General features: G+C 41.0%; 1 protein-coding gene across 2 annotated transcripts in view; it reads left to right on the forward strand.

Annotated features, from left to right (window-relative positions):
* The first annotated feature begins 900 nt into the window (after positions 1 to 900).
* The window catches only part of SH3RF1 (SH3 domain containing ring finger 1), a 66,608-nt gene continuing 47,316 nt past the window's right edge, over positions 901 to 20,192 (forward strand). The window contains exons 1-2 of one of the 2 annotated variants that reach the window (XM_015861026.2): positions 901 to 986; positions 1,859 to 2,348. In XM_015861026.2, the coding sequence (XP_015716512.1) occupies positions 1,962 to 2,348 (387 nt within the window). In that variant the 5' untranslated portion in view covers positions 901 to 986; positions 1,859 to 1,961. Of the gene's footprint in view, positions 987 to 1,124; positions 1,170 to 1,858; positions 2,349 to 20,192 lie in introns of those variants that run through there. The other variant, XM_015861027.1, reaches the window with a different exon arrangement.

Here is a 20,192-nt window from a genome sequence, read left to right on the forward strand (position 1 = left end):
TCTGTATCAGTTTCCCTAAACTCCAGAACACGTGGGGGAGGAGGCCTTATTTCTTAATGAGCTGTACATATTTATAACTTTTGCTGTTTCTACTAGGAAAAAGAACTCATCACAATCACAGAATGTGATTTCCATAGGAAACAACCCAGAAGCACCACAGGCGGTCTCCCCACTCAGACAGCTTACATGAACTGTGTAACTTGCACATAAAGGCCTTCTATCTGCACATAGAATTCAGTAGAAGCGACAACAGGTGTGTGTGTGGTGAACCCAAACAGCTCAGAGCTGCACACTGGGAAGCTTCCTGATCATTTCCTTCCTGAGTTGCAGCAGAAGAGATGCTTAATGGGACAAACATAGAGTTTGACTGGTCACCACTGTGGACACAGTGCCGCACCCAGCTGCTTCTTGCTGTTTTACGATTAAGATGTATGTACTTTAGGCTTTCTTTGTGCTAAAAGCGAAGTGTAGCGTTTCACAAGGGCTACCTAAAGAGTAAACGCTCATATCTTGGGCGCAGGTGTGTGTCAGGAGAACCGCCTCTCCGGGGCAGCTCCCACCCTTTCCTGGCCGTTCGCCCTCTACCCCCAGGCGGGCACCTTCCGCGGGGCCAGGCCGCTCCCGTGTTCTCAGCAGAAGGCCCGAACGCGGCGACTCTCCCGTCCGCTCTCCACCTCGCCCCGACTCGAAGGCGGCTCCAACCCCCGGCACCTGGCGAGGGGGCGGTGAGAGGAAGGGGCGGCCGTAACGGGGTGGCCCCACCCGCCAGGGAGGCGCAGCCGCTGAGGGGAAGCGGCCCCACGCCGCGCCGGGCCGTGCTGGGCCGGGCCGGAGCCGCCGCAGCCCCCTTGGCGGGGCGGTGCCGGGTGGGGCGGAGCCGCCCCCCGCGTCAGCCCAGCGCGGCGGGCGGGAGGGGCCGGCAGCCTCGGCGCTGGCGGGGTCGGCGACGGTTCCTCGCGGGAACAAAGCGGGGCCGGCGACGTACGGTGAGAGGCCGGAGGGAGGGCGGCTCGGCCGCTGCGGCCGAGGTGGCGTTGACGGCTCCTGCCCCGGGGGCCGCCCCCGTTCGGGCCCGACCCGAGGGGAACGGGGAGGGGGACGGGGAGGGGCGCCGAACAGGGTTGGGGGAAAGAAGCGGCGAGCCAACATGGAGGTGCGGCCCGCCGCAGGTAGGCGCGGGGACGGCGCGGAGTTGGGGCGGGCCGGCGGCTCGCGGGGACTCGCAAGTTCGTGCCGCGGCTTCGCAGCGCTGGCAGCCGCCCCGGGCGCCGCGCCTCTCTCCCGCTGGGCAGCGCGCGGCCGCTTCCTGCCGGGGGCTCGGGCTGCCCGCGGTTCTGTCCGCCCCTCTCCCTGTTTCCAGCCGCGTACGTGCTGCGGTTGTGCGGTCGCTGCCCGCTGCGGGTCTCCTGGTTGAGCGGGGAGCCCCCGGTGGCGCTCGGGGCCGGGCTGTGCGAGGCGCTGCCGTCGCTCCTCGGGGAAGGGATGCAGCACCCCGGGGGTTCCGTGCCGCCCGCTGCTGCGCCGAGTTGTGTGCGATGGAGGGACGCTTCGCTGTCGTCTTCTCGAAAACGCGAATGGCTCATAAAGGTCCGGAGGTACAGGCAGTTTCCGAGGGCTGGAATTCAAACCCCCGGCTGTTATTGTTGGTTGTAGTATTTGTACTAATCGGGTACCTAAGTGTAAGCTGTGGCTATTTTTTAGTGCAGTTCTGAGGTTTATTTGCTATATTGAAAATGCAATATTGAATTAGAGTACAGAGGTGCAATGTTTGGCTCAGTATAGGAATATCCGTAAGGAAATTGGACCCATTGACTCCTTTTCAAGCTTCTTAATGCCTTTCTCCCTCAAAAAATTTCAGAGCGCAGCCAGAAGAGGAATGGATGTAACATGATAGCCCTGGAGTCCTCAAAACACACACAGTCTGTGAAGATTCAGTTTTTTGGTTAAGCACTGCAAAGAAAATGGATGAATCAGCTCTGCTGGATCTGTTGGAGTGCCCTGTGTGCTTGGAGCGCCTCGATGCCTCGGCAAAAGTCTTGCCTTGCCAACACACGTTCTGCAAACGCTGTCTGCTGGGTATCGTGAGCTCTCGGAATGAGCTTCGCTGCCCAGAGTGCAGGACTTTAGTGGACTGCAGTGTTGATGAACTTCCAAGCAACATTTTGCTTGTTAGACTACTGGATGGCATCAAACAGCGTCCACGGAAGCCTAGCACTGCTGGTGGGACGGGGGGCACAAATACTTTAAGGGTCCCCATCACCACTGTCACTAATTGTGGATCTAAGGACCTGCAGAGCTCTCAGGCTGGACAACAGCAAAGGGTGCAAGCGCGGAGCCCTCCTGTTAGGGTAAGTAGGAAGGAATGTGGTATATTTTGTTTCAGTCCTTTTCCTCACAGTTTCAAAATGTTATTTGCCTTTGTTTCAGGATAAGATCGGTCAGGTAGTAAAAGTGGCAAAACCATTTATTTTGGACAGTTGTTGTAGATGTCTAGCATCAGTTCTCTTATCAGTGACGGTTTATTGCTCTGTAAATATCAACAGGTGAGGGATAATACTTTCATACTGGAGGTCTTGCTTTGGCTCTTGCCCTTTCTGGTTATCTGCAAACTTCCTACAGAGTAGGTATGATGAGTATTAAAAATGGGAGGGAAGTTAAGTTTGTGTTGCAGATGATGGAAGTTTTGTCTTTGGCTTCTAAGGAGCTAGGCTTTTACTTTGAAAAAGAAGAGATCCTTTGATTGCCATGGTCTGGTAAGTTTGTTTGTCCTTGAAGTCCTCACCCTGTCAGTTCTTTTATTCTTGAAAGTATTTTTTTTTTTAAGCAATTAGAAAAATCTGTGTGCAGTGATTGGCAAACGTTGTCTTAAGCCTGTTCTCTGGTTCCTTCATGGGATCTATGCGACATGTGAACTTTGTTGTGCCTTATAGTTGAGACTGCAGTGGCCTCATGATTATCCATTCTGGAGCCCTTATCAGGAAATACTCATTTATGAGGCTACTGACCTTGTTCTGTTATATCTGACAGCAAGGCAGATTGGCTTCTCTGAAGGATCCTGTTACCCCCTTGGGGATGTGGCCTATCCCGAATTGCTGTGATGGAAGTGGAATTTCTGAACGATGCAGTGAAATGTCCTATGGAGTTTCAAGGAGAGGGTTTAAATATGTGTTTGGCAAGGCTAGGCTTTATCTTCAAGTACATCTGAATGTTTTTGTTTACTTACCAAATGAGGAAAAGCTTATAAATAGCTCTGGAGACAAATAAGCATTATGACTGGCATCTCTAAAATGTCTTCGATACACCCCTTATGTTTGCATGAGAATTTCAAGCACAGGTGTTCCTTCATTAGATTGTATTGTTTTAGCTGCTGGGTAATCTCATTAGGTTCTTTTCTGTAGAATATAACAACAAGCGTCATGCTGCTTCCTGCTAATGAGTTTTGATCTGTGTGTATATGTTGGTAAGGGAGAGGAGGTGATGTACTTCTGTTTCATAAGATAAGCCTTAAAAAAAGTTCTGTAAAGAAGCTCCAGCAGAATAAAAAGCAATCACCTGGTCTTCTCCATAACCTGAAGGAGTTTGCTATGACATCTTGCATTTTCAGAAGGTCTTCAGCTCAAAATAAAGAAAAATATCTGTGTGATTAGTTTTTGTATGGTCCTGTGTGTTTTCAGAGATGCCTTTTTGGAGACTTGTGGTGTAGCAATGTGCTGCATATGTGAGGGAGTGCACACTGGAGTTTCTCAAAGCTTCACTAGAAAAATAATAAAATGGAATATGGAATGTGTTTTTCTAATGTTGCACAACAGGATATTGTGGAACACTTACATTTCCAGATGTTGTACAGAGTAGAAAGTGATAACGTATGGAATGTTGCTTCAGTTCGTTAGCTGTTTTATACCATGTGCCATTGAAATTGTGACCATGTGGATTTCTCCTGCAATTAATTGATACTCTGTGTATGTTAGTGGTAGACGTCAGTGTTTTACAGTAAGTCTGAATACATCTTTGTTTCTGGAGCTTCAAAGCTGTTTAGAGTAACACAGGCATTCTTGTGTCTTCTTTCCTTTGGGAGATGGGGAAAGATGATCTCTCATCTTCTGTCTGCTTTGTCCAGAGCCTTCTTTTAATGAGGAGGGCAATACTTCTAAGAATGAACCTACTCTGAGGAACGATAACAGGGAGAAAGGAACAGTATTTCCTGTTTCTATATTAGTGTCTATAAAAACAAAGTTTGGAAGACAAAATGCCAGTTTAATGGTCAGTGCTGAAGTGAGTGTTGTACTTCTTTTGTGAACTGTAGCATAAAGATGGTTTCAAATACAGTTGTTCTCTGGGAGCTGGGGAGGAAAATCAGTTTCTAGATGAGTGGCAGAGTCAGATTTCCTGAACTAATTTTGCTGAAGGGGAACTAGTAAATGAAAGTTGCTGTTACGTTAAATGAAGTGAATGTGGATGAAGGCTGTCAAGTCATAAACATTCTGCTTATACCCTGAAGTAATACTAAACTCAAAAATGCCCTTTCAGAGGATGCCATAGCTTAGAGAAAAGGTTAATTCAGCATGTAGTGCAGCGCGATTTCCTGAACTGTATCAATGGCTATGAAACTGCCAGCACTGTTGTTTTAGAGTTCTACCTATATTGCATTCTCTGGGTGAATGTGTTGACACATGGCAATAAACAAACAAATGATTCCTTGTGCCTTAAATGTAATAAAGCTGGGGGTGGTGGGGGTTAATGCATCTTGCACCTCATATTCCTCCCTCTGCAATAACTCTGTTTCTTTCTGTAACCTGTATAATCTCTCACCACTAAACAACTGCAGTTTCTTGTTATGAGTTCTTAACCTCTTTGTGTTCCCTTCTGTCTTGATGCAGAAAGCCTTCTGCACCTTTCCCTGGCTGCCAGTTGGACAAAGGCAGCACAGTGCTGTGCTTGATGGAAGTTGCTTTAGCTGAGTGCCCCGCTCTTCTGCTCTGAGCAGCCACCTTGCCTGGGAGAGCAGGTGGTGGTTGAGCTCACGCTGTAGCTTTCTCTTTGGTGTGGAGAATAATTTGGTGCCTTTTTAAGTGAAAGCTAGATTGACAGTTCAACAGAGCTTTAAGAACTGCATCATGCTGTTAGATCTGCTTGAGTCTGGTCATTAGGAGAAAGCTATTGTGGTCTGCTGTGAGGGGCTGTGTGAACATATCTGCTTTCTTAAAAGGAGTGCGTGAATGTTTGAAGATTACTTTCAAATTTCTGTTCTTGTCATCTTGTCACTTCCATAAAGCATGCCAAACAGGTATTATTGTAAGTTCCTTATGGCAGTTTAATGAGGGCATGCTTATTGCTGGAGGCTTAAGCCTAGCTGTGGGCATAAGTTGGTAGGTGCTGGAGAATGTTCTAGTTGCTGTACCAGAGGATAGGTTTAAGTTGTTAGACGCGTGTCTTGGGCAATACAAATTCAAGGGGAAAAAGGAAGTTATACATTGTCCTGCGAGTTTATGTATGGTCTGAATAGTTAACAAAGTTAGGGTTGTCTTCTGCACAGAATCTAGAATGGAACTGCCTAGATGGTCTGAAATCTTAGCACTGTTGAAAATCTCTTGTTCTTCTTTTGTTTTTCATCAGTTGCCTGGACCAAGTTTAGGCAAAATAGGTTAGTGAGAGATTTAAACATCTAGAAGAGGGTATGAATAGCTCTGAAATTGGCCAAGCCTGATGGAGTTGATGCTTATGCTGAATGAATATTGATGGTGTAATCCGAGTTATATATTCTGTCAGTGAGAAATGTTATAGAGAAATCTTACAGTGTAGGAACTGGAACAGTCTTAAAGCTTTTTCCATTTTTTTTCCCCCTTCATTTTCATCTTAAAAACAGTCTTCACCACAAATGATAATGTTTCCTTGAAACAAGAAGATAAAGGAACATTACAAGCTCATTTAAGGTGCTGATGGGGCTTTCTCATTTCTTTTATAAATTCTTGCACTGTGCATTCCTATAAACTTTTTCTTAACTACTAACATCACAGCTGATTGAGATGTTTTCTTCTAAACTGAGGAGAAAACAAGCCCACAAACGAAGTCTTATTCCACAGGCTTTTACTAATAAATATGTGTCTGTCTGGCATTGAGTTGTAACCTCATGCTTCCCTTCTCATGCAGGCGTACCCCAGACTTAAGTGGCAAGATGTAAGGTTTTAACAGTAAGAGTTTAAACTCCATGTTCTTACTACAACAGCAAACATTGCCTTCTGATATATTTGCTTGGCAACTGCTGAAGCAGCTGTAAGGCCAAGAAGGAGAAGGGAGAGATGCACATTGTCTTTTCCCAGGGGTAGTGCTTGAACTGGGCACAAAGCTTTGGGCAGCAGGTATGATGGGCTGCTTTCTCTGCTATTAGGGCCTGGGGAAGCATGACCCGTTTATCTGTCAGATTTGATGGGTGGCATTGGCAATGAGTTTTCCTTTGTGCTCAAGAGCTCTGAGAAGAGGTCATGCTGGCAGCCTACACAGCTGGACTTTTGTGCAGGATTCATGGACCCACTGGGAGCTAAAGTGAGTGTTGCAGCTGTAAGCATGGTGATCACTGGCCAACTGATACCTTGGCAAGTCTTTGTTTATGTCAGAAGAAAACACTGGAATTGCAAATGTGCTATTCATAGATCTGCAACTTTAACAAAGTACTGAAAATAAACATGGGGTCCAGTTGGGATTTTGACAAAGCATAACAGCAGATGTTGAATGGAACATGTGTTTAAAATCTGCTCTGGACAGGAGTTAGCTGAATGAAACAGTACTGAGAAATGTACCTGACCAGCAGATGTTTACTAATATAATACTTAGAAGAGGCCCATGTTGTGATGATAGATCAGATGTACTTCCCTAAGTGTACCTCTTAGGGAAAAAATCCACTGTTGTAGAAACATGCAGCTGCTAATGCAGTTAGTTTCATGCCTGGTATTCGTGCTGATAGGTTAGCAAGTCATAAACTGGCAGCGCTTAATTTTTGAGGACATTATTTGTACAAAATCTGCTTTTTTTGTTTTTTTTTAAAGTGTAGTTTACTGTTGTCTGTGTAGTTTGAATCATGTTTCTGCATACATTCTTTCTTAGATAAGCAGGAAGAAGCAAGGTGCAACTCAGAGTGATTTGGTGTGACTGCAGGGAGTGGTGCTTATTTGTGTTCAGCAGGCTTGATTAAGAAATATTTTGAGAAGTCTCTCTAAAACCTGTGCATGTACTTCATTTGCCTCTCACACTTTCTGAAACAACAGATTCTGGTTTTACATCTATAATCACTTGTACCATTTTAATTACTTCTTTGTAAGCTTTCTTTATGCTGTGTTAAGCTAGATAAAAATTTAACGGAGATTATAAATATAAAAGGATAACAGACCGTCTCTTGTATTAATGTGTCTGGCTGCTAGATAACTAATTAAGTAGAGAGAAAGAGGACGAGCAATAGGAGAAATTGTCCCTATCTGAAAATACTGGGCTAAGAGTCAGTGCTTCCGGGCTCAGTTCCTGGCTTTCCCACAGATGTCTGTTGTAACCTTGCGCCAAGTCATCCACAGCCCTTTGTGCCTCTGTTTCCCATCTGCAGATATGACTGATAGTACGTCCTTTGTCTGAGTTGCTATTTAAACTGTATACTCTGTAGGGCAAGGATTGACTTTTTATTTTAGATGGATGTGTAGTGTTTTACAATGGGTCCACAGTCTCAGCTGAGGTCAGTAGATACCACAGTGCACTCACTAAATAGTTGACTTACAGATTACTGAAGAGCTGTTGATAATCCATTTCCTGTACCAGAGATGGTCCTGTGCCTAGTGTTGATTTGTTAAAAGGATTTTCTTTTGTATTTGGGTGTTTGATAGTCACGTAAATGTCTCAGTGAAGAAAAGCCAGACACTTAAAAATAGCTGGAAGCTGGTGTTCCATTCTTTATCTTGGGAAATTTGTATCTGACTGCAAGGCTTGTGTGTAGATTTGAGTGTATTTTGGAAGGAATGCAAAGAGAATATCTAATGTGAATGACACCGGTAGTGCTGAAATATTTAATTCCATGCTTTGAACCTTGATAGCAGTCTTTCTCTGCAAGCTAACAGTAATCTGCTTGATGAAATAGGTGAGAAACTACTATGATTCCTTTATTATAACTAATTAGGATTTGAAGTAGCTTGACCTAAAAAAACAAATAAAACGAACAACAAAACAAACTCAAAACCAAATCCACAGTGTTTGTTTGGCACTTAAGTCTTCTGGCTTTGTTGCTGTCTTACATTTTTGCATGTTAATGTTACAGTAGTGTTGTATGAAGGCTGCTCTGAAAGTAATGCCTCCTATTTATGATGTGAGTGCATGACACCAGAGGCAGATATGGGTGGTATGGCAGTAGAGGCTGAACGTTCCCACCAGTGTTCCTTTCATTTTGTTGCTGTGTGACAGACAGCAATAGGACAGCCTAACAGAATGGTGCCTGTCATAGAAGTGCATGTGAAACAAAGGTGTGTCATTGAATTCCTCCACACAGGGAAAAATGGCAGCTAGTGACATCATTGCTGGTGACAAGATGTGGTGTTGCCTCTATGAGATGGGGTCAAAATGGCAGTCTACAGAGTGGTGATGTGTGAATTCCCCATCAGTGGAAAAAGTTCAAGATGCAGCCCTCAGTGGGTAAAGTGATGTGCACTGTCTTGTGGGATTGGGAAGGGGTGAACCTTATAGATTTACTGAAACCTGGACAAACCATGAACTCAGACCTCATCTGATCATGATAGTGATTAAGCTGAAGGCTCAGACTTGAAGAGTCATGCCAGAGAAGAGAACCTTCCTCTTGTAACATGGGAACACCAGGCTCCATAGCAGTTTCAAAACTGTAGTGTACGCTGCCTGTATTGGCTGTTCTGCCCTACCACATCTACCATGTAGTCCAGATTTGGTGCCTTCTGACTTCCAGGCCAATGAAGAATGGACTATGTGAGCAACGTTTTCCCAGCAACAATGCTAGGATAGTGATAGCAGCTATCTCTGCTCTGCTGGTGCAGATTTTTTTTTTAAATTTTTTAAATTTTTTTACAAGTGCAGCATGCAGGCTTTTCTTCACAGCTGGAAAAAATGCATAGCTAATGGTAGTGACTGTGTTTAAATAGTAGTGTTTGTGGCTGAGAATTTGCTCTATCAGATAGTGTTGTTGTGCTCTTTGTGTCTTTTACACTCTAACTTGGCTATTTGCAGGTTGTTACTTTGATCATTCAGGAAAATGTAAACTGAAAAAAAAAAAAGCTTAAAGCCTGGTGGTTTTTTTTTGTTTTTTTTTATTTTTTTAATGGGTTCATGAAGGCATGAAGGGCAGCAGGTTTGTTTTGTTTTGTTTTGTTTTTAAAGGGTATGAAAATATTTTCTTTTTATTACCATAGAAATCAGTATGAATAGAATTATGCAGTTACTTTACATAGGTGGTCCAGGTTCTAGTTTAAAAATAAAAGACACAGTAGTACTATTTTACTGTGTTTCTTTCAGCTTTATGTTGAGCTTTTTATGATTGGTGTCTCTTGTTCTGTGGCTTAATAGATGTGCTGTAAGGTAGGGGAAAGCTAGAGGGGGTGATTAAAACGAGGCTCAGCAAGAAATCTTTCTTCTTCCTTCTCCTTTACCTGAGTGAAGTAGGTTTTAGTTGATCTTTCCTCTTCTTCCTCATTTTATGTGTACATGTAGGCCTGCTGTAGGCCTACCTGAAACTGCAGCTGTAGTAATAAGACTTGGAATTCTTATCTTTATTTGTTTGTCTTTCAGAGGGCTTTCCATTGCAGTGCCTTCTTTGTATGATATTCTTAGCTTCATCCTTTGACTCCATCGTTGTCCTTTATTCAACCATATGATCTCTTGATCTTATGTAGTATACTATCTTCCAAAGAAAAAGAAAACATCTTGCTTCCCGTTCCTGTCCAACTTGCCCTGGCCTATGTCAAACTTAAGGAAAATGAAATAAGCAATGAGGAAAAAAAAAAATGCACTGAAGTGTCTGGACTGCAGAAGTTCATGTGGTGTTTATGATTACCTGCTGAATGAATGAGGACTATAAAGCATAGGTTATTGCTGCTATGTTGATTAGCCTCCTTCAGTTGTGAAAGGAGTGCCTTCTCCTTTATATCGCTGTCTACGTGTATATCTTAGTGTGGGTAGAAACATGTCTCAGTAATTGAAGCTGAAACATCATCTGGTCAGCTTTGTTCACACATGCAACTTCTTACTATGTGCACAAAGGGAAGTGTGCATTCTGTTAAGTCTCAGTCCCAGTCAGATGCCTCTTTTTTTAGGCAGAAAAGCTTCATCTCAGAAATTCAACAGTGAGCTCTTGGGTCAGTTGTACTGTGCTAATTCCTTTTCTTTTCATATTACCTCATTGAAATCTTTTTAAGAGCAGCTCTTTTGGAACAGGAATGTCTGCTTAGAGGTGAGCTGGATTAATTTTAGGAAATAAGCAGCCCTGAAGTGGGAGGATAGTATATGCAGAGAAAGGAGCCTATTCTCAACCTTCTTCACCCACCAAACTTGTGAAGATCACTTAAGCCTTTCTGATATGTCTTGACAAAGCAATAGATACCTTGGCTCTGGTGCATGTTCAGAATACTGAAGAACAGTGATATGGAGTGTGTTATTTATAGATTTCTACCTTCCTATAGATCTGACTGAGGGGAAAAAGCCTGTCTGACAGAAGAGCTTCAAAGTAGCTTGTTAGAAATGATGTATGAGTGCTGTGTTGCAGTTCTGTTATTGGTGGACTTCATTTATGCTTTGATGACTGTGGTGCAAGAAGTGTTAACATAAAGAAACAATAGTTCAACTATCTTAAAAATCCTTTGTTCATTTTTGGTTTCCAAATCTATCACGTTCTGGCCCAGCGATGCTGATAGTTGAAGATAACATCTTGACAGAAGTCTCCTAGGCATTGTGCTGTGTGCAGCCAGGACTGTGGTATGGTTGGAGTTGTCATGTTTGATCATTGGGCTGGGGGCGTCATCCCGCTTACAGCCTTGCTGCACTGTGCTTGAGGAACTGCTTTCATTTGTGCTCATCCTGTAGGTGCTGCTTGTGCCGTGTGTAGGTTGGGTCCCTAGCTGGTTTGGTCAGTACAGAGGCAAACAGTTAAGACCTTTTTTTCCTCTTGTCTATCCTCTTAAATGTCAGGAAATCATCAGGACTCAGGTGCTTTTCTTGAGCATACACATATAATCATTTTCAGTTTTCTGGAAGGTACCTCCTAAGCAGCTAATTAATATTCTGTTGTCTCTTCCATGAGTTAGAAATGTTAGATGGTACTGCGGAGGGGATTAGACTGGGCGAGAGGAGGGAAGCTAAGGACACCATAATCCTGTTTGCACAGATCTCTGTGGCTTCTCTATGGCTTTCTGTTTATAGTGATGAATGTGAGATGTGTACGTTCTACCTGCAAAGGACAGATATGTCTATGTGTCTGTGTCTCAATGGTGTTCTGGTTTGCTGATACTAACATGGAGAGCAAAAAACAAACAAAACAAACAAACAAAAAACTCTACAGTGTTCTATACCTTTCTCTAAAGGAGATGAAATACTTGTCATTATCATTGCAGTGCTAAAATGCCAACAAAAATAAGTGCCTGTTCTAGTCTTTTGTTTAGCAGCTGTACAGAGTTGTATTTTGATATTAACGAATTGCCATGTAATTTCCTGACAGGATGAGTCACTTCCTTGAGAAATAAAGCCAAAACAACAGCAAAACAACAAAAAATCAAAACCAAAACATTTTAGTTCTGCTAAGGTCTGTTTGAGGCTACAGATGTCATTGTTCTGGAGATACTGGTTAATCACTTCAGATAAGCTGAGTCCGCCATTTGGAGTTCTTTGTCTTTGTGATCTAACAGCTGACAACCCTGCTCACTGCAGAGGTGTTGGAACTGGATGGCCTTTAAGGTCCTTTCCAACTCAAACCATTCTGTGATTTCATGATCTGATGCTTGTATGCATATCTTCAAAATGTCATTGAGTTCTGTGGTAACATGCATGTTTGGACTGTAGAATTGAAGGGAAAATGATACATCACAGTTCAACGAAACTCTTTATGTTCCATTTACAGACACTATTGCTAAGGTGTCAGGTAGACTGAGCCAGCTAGGTAGGTGAAAATCAATTGTGGCAAATATGAGCAATCCATTGTGGTAATCATTTACCTGTGTACCTTTGCAAGCTTATGATTGTGACACTCATTTAACACTTACATGACACTCAAGCATGTGATTTTTTTGTTATCCAACACAAGGTTTTTGTAGGATAGGAATATCAACACTTCAGAATTTGAAGTAATTGAATTTATTGGCTGGGTTGTTTTCTCTGTCTTAGGTGACCCTTGATTAATTTTATTTTTCAGTCTGTGCTGTGAATACTTAAACTTGAAAGTATAAAAACAGCCTGGATGAATGTGTGTCTTGTCCTCAAAATGTGTACATGGCTCTCTTTGAGAGCCATTTATAAGCTGTTTCTTTCACGCAGTAATTGTGATTAAAACAGTACTGATCTTCCATGCTGAAGTTTTAAATTTGGTATAAATGTATGGATGTAGTATTCATGTGTTAGCTTTTGAAATGAAAAGTCTTAGAGGGAGAGTTTCACTCTTCTTAGCCCACTTCTTTAGAGCTGAGTGTAGGTTGTCAATTCCTACTTTCTGTAAATATGTGAAGTATAACTTGTCAGTTTCTAGCTGGAAAGTTAACTATTTGTCATAAATGTATTTTGTATTATAGGTAAGCATTTGAAAGATGCTTAACAATTAATACAAATGTCCTCCTCCTCTCAAAAGTGAGTGCCATCAGTGTTGCACAGCACTTGTAGTTTTTGGCAAAAATGAAGTCTGACAGCAGTGAATGTTTTATTGAACTTCCTCACAGCTGAGGCACTCGAAGCAGTGGAACACTTTCCTCATTCTGTAGTGTATTTCATTAATAAAACTAATTTTGTTCATGTCATTGACATTACAGGAAGATGAGGTAACTCTTTTTTTTTTTTTTTTTTTTTTTAATAAAGGAAAGATGTATATATTACCTCTCCTGAATTCCTTTTCAGTAACTAAACTTTGAAAGCATACATGGACATTAAAAAGCTTTTTGAAGAACAAAAGCGCTGTTTTATCTTGTGTGAAGCACAATTTTCCAAGACAAGCATTGGAAAAGCTCTGGTTACAGACAGAAGAACCCAGTCCTACTGGTCTTTCATACTGCTGAACTAAAGGAACATAGTCTTGCTTGCACAGAGATGTAAGAGGATCAATGCCGAATAACTTGAAAAAGGTTTTTGAAATTATTCTTCATTATCATGCTCTATTACTTTAGGTTATATAGCTCATATTTTATTTATAATAAAAATATTGAAAAATGCAGATGGTTCTGACTGATTTATATGTTAGAAGATGATTGGATGACTAGCATGGCACATAGAGAGCATAGCTATTCTTGAAACTTATTTTAAACAGAGTAAAGGTGGAATTGGTGTGTGTTGCAGTAATGCACCTTGGAGAAAAGATGAAGCTTTTATTTTGAAGATTGGAGACTGCTGGAAGAAAACTTCTTGAGGACTTTCACTTGTTTATGTCAGTGCACTGCTGTCTCACGTGATCGTCTTTTTCATGAGCTAGATAAAGATCTGAAAGGAGACTCTTAAATCTTATCCACACTAGCAGAGTTAAGCCATTTTCAAAACCTGTTTAAGTTAACACAGTTTTAAATCCACAGCCTTATTAAGTTAACAAGCCCTCAGCCTTGCCACCAGATTCTGTAATCCTCTTAGATCTTCCGTCTAAGCAGGCCAGGCATAGTCAATAAGCAGATGAATAGATAATCTTTCAAAAGAAGTATAGGTCTTCCAGAAATAAGTCTTGGTATCTACACTGGTTTTTGAAAGTTAAGAAATGCCAATTTGAGCTGCTGTTTAGTATAAGATGTATGGCCACGATAAATAAATGTAAGAGGAAAAGAGTGTGAGAACTATTGCTTATTTACCGGAGGAGGAAGATGAAAAATTTTCCTGTGATTTCATGTATGTTTACAGCACAAAACAGTTATTGCAGTGCAAGAGATTTTAAATACAAAATGGGGTAAATAAAAATAAGATAGTTTCGTTGCCTTTGTCTGTGTGCAAATGAAAAGCTTCTTTGTGGTTATTTCATGAGCTATCTTGTAAATCTTTCAGGCAATCAGTAATCCACTAATCAGAATTCTAGAAACATGAATGCAAATAATGTGGTGCTTGCTACCACCACAATCTGTGCATGTGTACAATTTTGGTTCTTCAAGGTATGTCAGACTTAAGCTGTATCTGTCTCCAGAACAAGGCTGCAGAGGTAGGTAGTGGAGCCAAAGAAAGGGGCTGAGAAAACCACGTGGGGGAAGAAGTCAGCCTAGCTATCTATAGGATCTGTGCCTGAGACATCCACACAATGGAAGCAGGAGCAGAGGAAGTACATGTGGGGTGCAGTCCAGGTCTGGTAGATGCCAAGGGTGACCTTGCACTGGGAGAGCAGAAGAGCTAATTAAGCACATGGAGGGTGTGAGGCACAAAGGCGGTCACTCATCTCATTGAAGGGATGGAGATAACTGATAAGTTATCAATTCCAATGGGTGCTAAAGAGCAGAAAGGTCGCATAACATGGGGTGATTGTGATTTGGGATGAAAGAATATGAGCTACATCAGTATATTTAAAATAAAGCAACGGACACATTGGAGGAGAAATGGAGGGAGGAGACTAGATCACACAGATGACTCTTTACTCACTGTAGTTGAACTTGAGACCTGGGGAGGAGAAAGTGTGCTAGAAACAGACTGTAGAGGTAGCCGTGATGTTTTAGGAAGGTTTTGAAGGGCATCAGAATTGAAAAGTTGCTGTAGAAAACCTGATTAGACAATAGGGAAGAATGGGAGTTATGTTGACTTGTGTGTCCTCTGTATTTCTCTGTTATGTATGTGTTTTAACTTTAAAATAACGTGTTGTTTATTTTGAAATAGCGTCATGTGCTGTGTGGCATTATTAGAACTGAAATATTCTAAATGCTGAAGGTTAAGGGACTTCATACCTGAATAGCAATTGTTAAGACTGTGAGGATTATTTAATACAAATAATAAATAATACATTTAAAATAAAAAACAAATCTAATACAAATAATAAAGTCTCTAAAGCACTCTGAGATTCTTCACAACATTCTGAAAATGAAGGCTTCATTACTAATAAACTATTCTCGCTGTTTTTGTAGATCTAATAAGGCCACAAATTTCAATTATTTGTCTGTTGAACTCAAGAATATTGGGGAAGGTGTGCTTATGTCTTAGGAATTAACAGGGTTGGCAGAAGTTTTCTTGTTTGCTTTGAGAAAAGGAGTCCAAAGAAGGAAGAGTGCATTTCTGGCTTCTGGTTTGGTTGCATTTTCTTTCTCCCTCCTTCCATGTTTCCATATCTTCTGTGTGGTCCTTCTAATAGTGGAGAAGGGTAGGGAGATGACGAACCTTTTGGCAGAATATGGCCTGTTGGCTTAAAAGGGAAACCAAGCTCTACACCAAACAGGATTCACATGGAAGCTGTGCTGCAGCGTTGTGGTGCTCTGGGTTTAGGCCCAGGTTTCAAATATCGAAGCCCAAGCTGAATGTGTTGTTCTGTGAATGAGGTAGCTGGTTGGTGCTATGCTTGGGGAAGAGAAATCTATTGCAGCTTTCTTTCTTCTATTCAGCAAGTTTATTAGAAGAAATGCATCCAAAGTGGTCTTAGGCAAATACTGTGTTTTTATTTCAATAGCTTTAAGACCTTGAGAAATATAAAGGCTGACTTGAACTTTATTATTAAAATATACTTTTAAAATAAACTGTTGGAATACAGAGGAGTGTTAATGGCTTCCATGAAAACAGATCTGGTAAAAATTGACAAATTCAGCAGATACCCTTTAGTAAATGGGCACTGGTGTTGGTGTTCCTGCAGTAGCTGAAAGAACAGCAGCTGCTGCTCAAGGTGCTGATCAGCGCAGTAGATGTACAGCAGAGGGAACTACTCTCTGGTGCCTGATACAAGTGACCGTAAAGATAGTGGGCTGGGTTGTTGAGTAGTGCCTGAGGAGAACCATATTTAGTTGGGAAGGGTGTAGGAAGGGAAAAAGGAAGCAGAGATGCATACAAGCCAGAGAGAACAGGAGGTGCTGATTGAGCCTGCAGCGGTAAGGTGTGTGAGCTGTTGGTTGTACTATGTACAGAGAATCATGATTTTACAAGTGTTGTTGGTAAACAGTGTTTTGAGGTTGTTCTTTTTCATTTTTCTGATGGAGGTACCAATAGCAAGGACTGGCCATTCAGATCTGCACGTAACAAATATGTTGTATTTTAGCTCTGCTTTTTGTTATCTTTGCATGCAGTATTTTCAACAGGCACTGAAAAAAACAGTGGTGCTTACAGAAGTCCTGAGCTTTTTGTGTTGTCATTCTGTCAGGATGCATTAAATCTACCTTAAGTGAATCACCTTAATCAGTGTAATTCAATCTTCAGTTCAGTATTTAACTTCCTGTGCAGATGTATAGTGGAGATTGTAGTAGCCCAGTTATGTGGATTTATGGTGTTGCTTTCTGAAGTTGAAACTGCTCTACTGTGTGAAAATAAAACATCCTTTGGAAAAGGGATTTAAACCCAACTGCCCCCATTCCAAGTGAGTTCTTGGGCCACAGAGCTAGAGAACTGTTCTGTTATCTCTTTGAATGCTGTGATAGAGGTAGTGGGAAATCCTTGTCAGGATATGCACTGGCAGTGGTTTGCTCAGGCAGTTTATCTGGAGTGAAAAGGGAGCAATATGTGAAGTCTCTGCATCCTGGGTGAGTGCACAAACCCTTTTTGTTACCAGGTTAGTCAGAGTGTATTGCAGGTACAGTCTTTATCCAAACTGCATCTTTGTTGCTTTTTCTTAGCCTGCTCCTTTAAGTCCCCAGTGATGTTTTTGCTGAGGTAAAATGATTTTATTTTGTTTAGAAATAAAACAATTGAGTGTGAATGGAATTTTTTATTTTGATTTTTTAGCTATCAAACATAAAATTAGTTAGCTGTGAGAATTCTTATTTTCCTCTGTGTTGTAAAGGTAGGATTGTTTTTGGAGGAAATAGTTTGTTTCTGACTTCTGTGTTAAATGAGAAATGAATATCTCTTGGGATGAACTTTCATATGTTGGAATATTATTGTTTTGAAAGGAACTCATATTTATCAAAGCATAAATTAAGATTTTTTTTCCTAGTCACTCTTAAAAATAGAGTTTTAAAAGCGTGCATAACTTTTAATATCCACTTCAGATCATCTGCATGTCTGTCGTATTGTGAGAATTATATAACTTTTGTTAAATTTGAGAGAGATAGCAAAAAAAATAATTTCAGTATAGCCTTTGTTATTCCTTTAGCAACAACCTGCACATTACACTGAGATGTGTGTGGATCTCATTTTTTTGTATGGTGTTGCAGAGTACATCTAGCCCTTTGCTCTTACAATGCAATGTTCTCGTACAGGAAATCAGTGTGAGGTATTTTCTTTCTAAGTGGTAGAAAAGGGTAATTAAATTTCAGGGGCTTTAAGTTATTGCACGAAGTGTTTGAAAGCCTCGCTAGTGAATATGTATTTAGACTGAATTGCTGAGCAGTGTGATACCATGATATTCTTTTGTTTCCCTTTTAAAAACACAAAATAGAACTGCAGTCTTCTGCCTCCTAGGCAAGGGAGCAACGAGGGCCATACAAATGTAGTGTTATTGAGAATTACAAGTGAGTACTCATCTTACAGCTCCAGGTGAAGTGTAACTGTTGTGCTTTACTCATGCATTTGGGGGCATAATAGTGACTATGCTCTGCTGTATGAAACGTTGCCAATAGAAAGCTGAACTGCTGTTGTGTAAAAATTATCCCTTTATTCTCTTTTCACATTGTTCATTTTCCCTATGCAATATTTTAATTAAAAATCAAAAGTAGAATTTTCGTGGGTTTGTGTCGTTATGTACATAGTTAAGTCTCCCTTGATTATTTTTTTTAAATGTAAATCGTGTTGCCCCAGTTGATTTTCTTAATCTCGTTTGACTTCAAGGTGCTTCAGTGCTGACTCTTCTCAAACTGGTTGCAATTTGTGTTGGTGTCAACTATTTCTTCTAATTTGGCATTTAGAAGGATGGTTGCCAAACAGAATGTGCAGTTAAAAGGCTGTTGGGCTGGCTTTGCACTCCATGGTCTAAGTTCTTCAGGAATAATTAGTACAAGCATTGCTGATTGTTCCAGCCAGGCTGCATTAACACCAAGTTTCTAAGGAACCACTTGCATCTAGTTTTGTTTCATTAGTATTGACAGTGGTAGAAGCAGAGGAGTGTGATGCCAAGGTTATTAACAGTGTATGACCCGAACTTTCTGGGGGTGTGTGAAAGACATTAAAAGAAACTGCTGGAGCCTAGCTTGCATCATTACTCTGCTTCAGAGATAACTTTGGCCAAGGATGGCGAAATCAAGAGATTTTCCCATGAAAAGGAAGGCCAGTACATATTTTTGATCCAGGAAGACCTGACGAGTTGAGTATTGTTCAATGAAAAAAGTCTCTATGTCAGCATGAGGTATACTATACTGTCTTCATTTAACAAAGGGAAAATAAAGGTTTGGTTTTTTTATGCTTGTGGTGAGGTATTACATGACACTGGAGGCTGTACACTAACATCCTGAAATAAGACTCACAAAATAGATGCGAGGTAGTAAAAAGAGAAGCTTTGAATCAGCGCAGACCAGCCCCAGCTCAGGATCCTGTGTAGGCGGAGTACCATGTTGATACATGGTCAGATACAACCCAACTCATTCACAGGGAGAAAAATGATTTTGCTGAGCTTTTAGAGTTTTTTTTGTTTGACAATTTTACTTTTCTAAAAAATATGCCAGTTACACTAGAGGACACAGTTTTATGAAAGCAAACTGTAAATAAATGCTGCTCAGTGCTTACATTAATTTGAATTTTCCAAATGAAAATCAGTCGGATTACTTCAAGTAGAGAAGGAGGAGAGGTGTCAGCATTTTGACTGAGCAAACAAGAATAGCCTCCAGTTACCTTACTATCTTCATTTACCAAGGTGATTTCTGTTTTATTTTTGACACTTTGACGTTTATTCAATTGTGATTTTCAGTTTTGGTATTCAAAGTTGACATGAGTTATTGTATTCAAGTATATATCCTGCATGGATTTTTTTAAACAAATGTTATACAAAATAATGTGAGATTTAATGGAGAAATGCTTTTTTAGATCCTGTTCCCAGCATGGAGAGATGAGATTTATAATTCTAAGCAAGTAAATTTGAGTGGAACAAAGTTAGATTGAGTCCAGTTCACAAGTCCCATAAGCAAGATGCATTTTAAAAACTGTGTGATGTACATTTCTGTTTTGCTGCAGTTTTTGAGTGGTTTATCTTACTGTCAACTGCAGTAACTATGGCAAGCTGTGAAAATAAGGTAGTATTTCCAGAATTCTGATTGAAGCCCATTATTTCCTTTCAGACAAATAATAGGTTGTGTGAGAGAGCTGTTTTCACTTCTGTGTGCATGAATGTAGAAATGCAGACCAAAATATTGGTCTGTGTGTTCAGCAGTGTGTTGCATACAAGGTATGTCATCTCCTCTCCACACTTTTATTTCCTACTATATTGGCACTTCTTCTTCCATGCTTGGGTTTTGTGGACTTGTGGAAACCCTCCATTGTTTTTTGTTGCCTTTTTCTTCCTAGATTTCTTTCACTGCTTTAGATTAACAGTATAATCATCATCTCCCATATTCTTTTTACTGTGGTGAGCTCAAGTATTTGCATCTAGTAAGCATGGCAGGTTTTTGGAACAAAACATGAAATACAAAGTCATGAAGCAAGATAGCTTGGCCTTTTTTTCAGGAAAAAGAAAATTAAACCTTTGATTTCATAGGTGAAAAGAGAAATATGAAGCAAAGTTGATCTCTGATCATGGCTATGGAAAGTTAGCTGTATTTGTTTTCAGCTAAAACTATTGCTTCTTTGGGGGCTTCTATTTCTCAGTTTTCTCCCCTTTCACTGATTGACTCCTGTTTTTGAAAAGAAAGACAAAGGAAACACTACCGTGGAGGGAAATGATCAACTCCAACTGAATTTCCTGGTAATGAGATGACCTTGTGTCACAATTT

Source organism: Coturnix japonica, chromosome 4, assembly GCF_001577835.2.
Source record: "Coturnix japonica isolate 7356 chromosome 4, Coturnix japonica 2.1, whole genome shotgun sequence".
Lineage (NCBI taxonomy): Eukaryota > Metazoa > Chordata > Aves > Galliformes > Phasianidae > Coturnix > Coturnix japonica.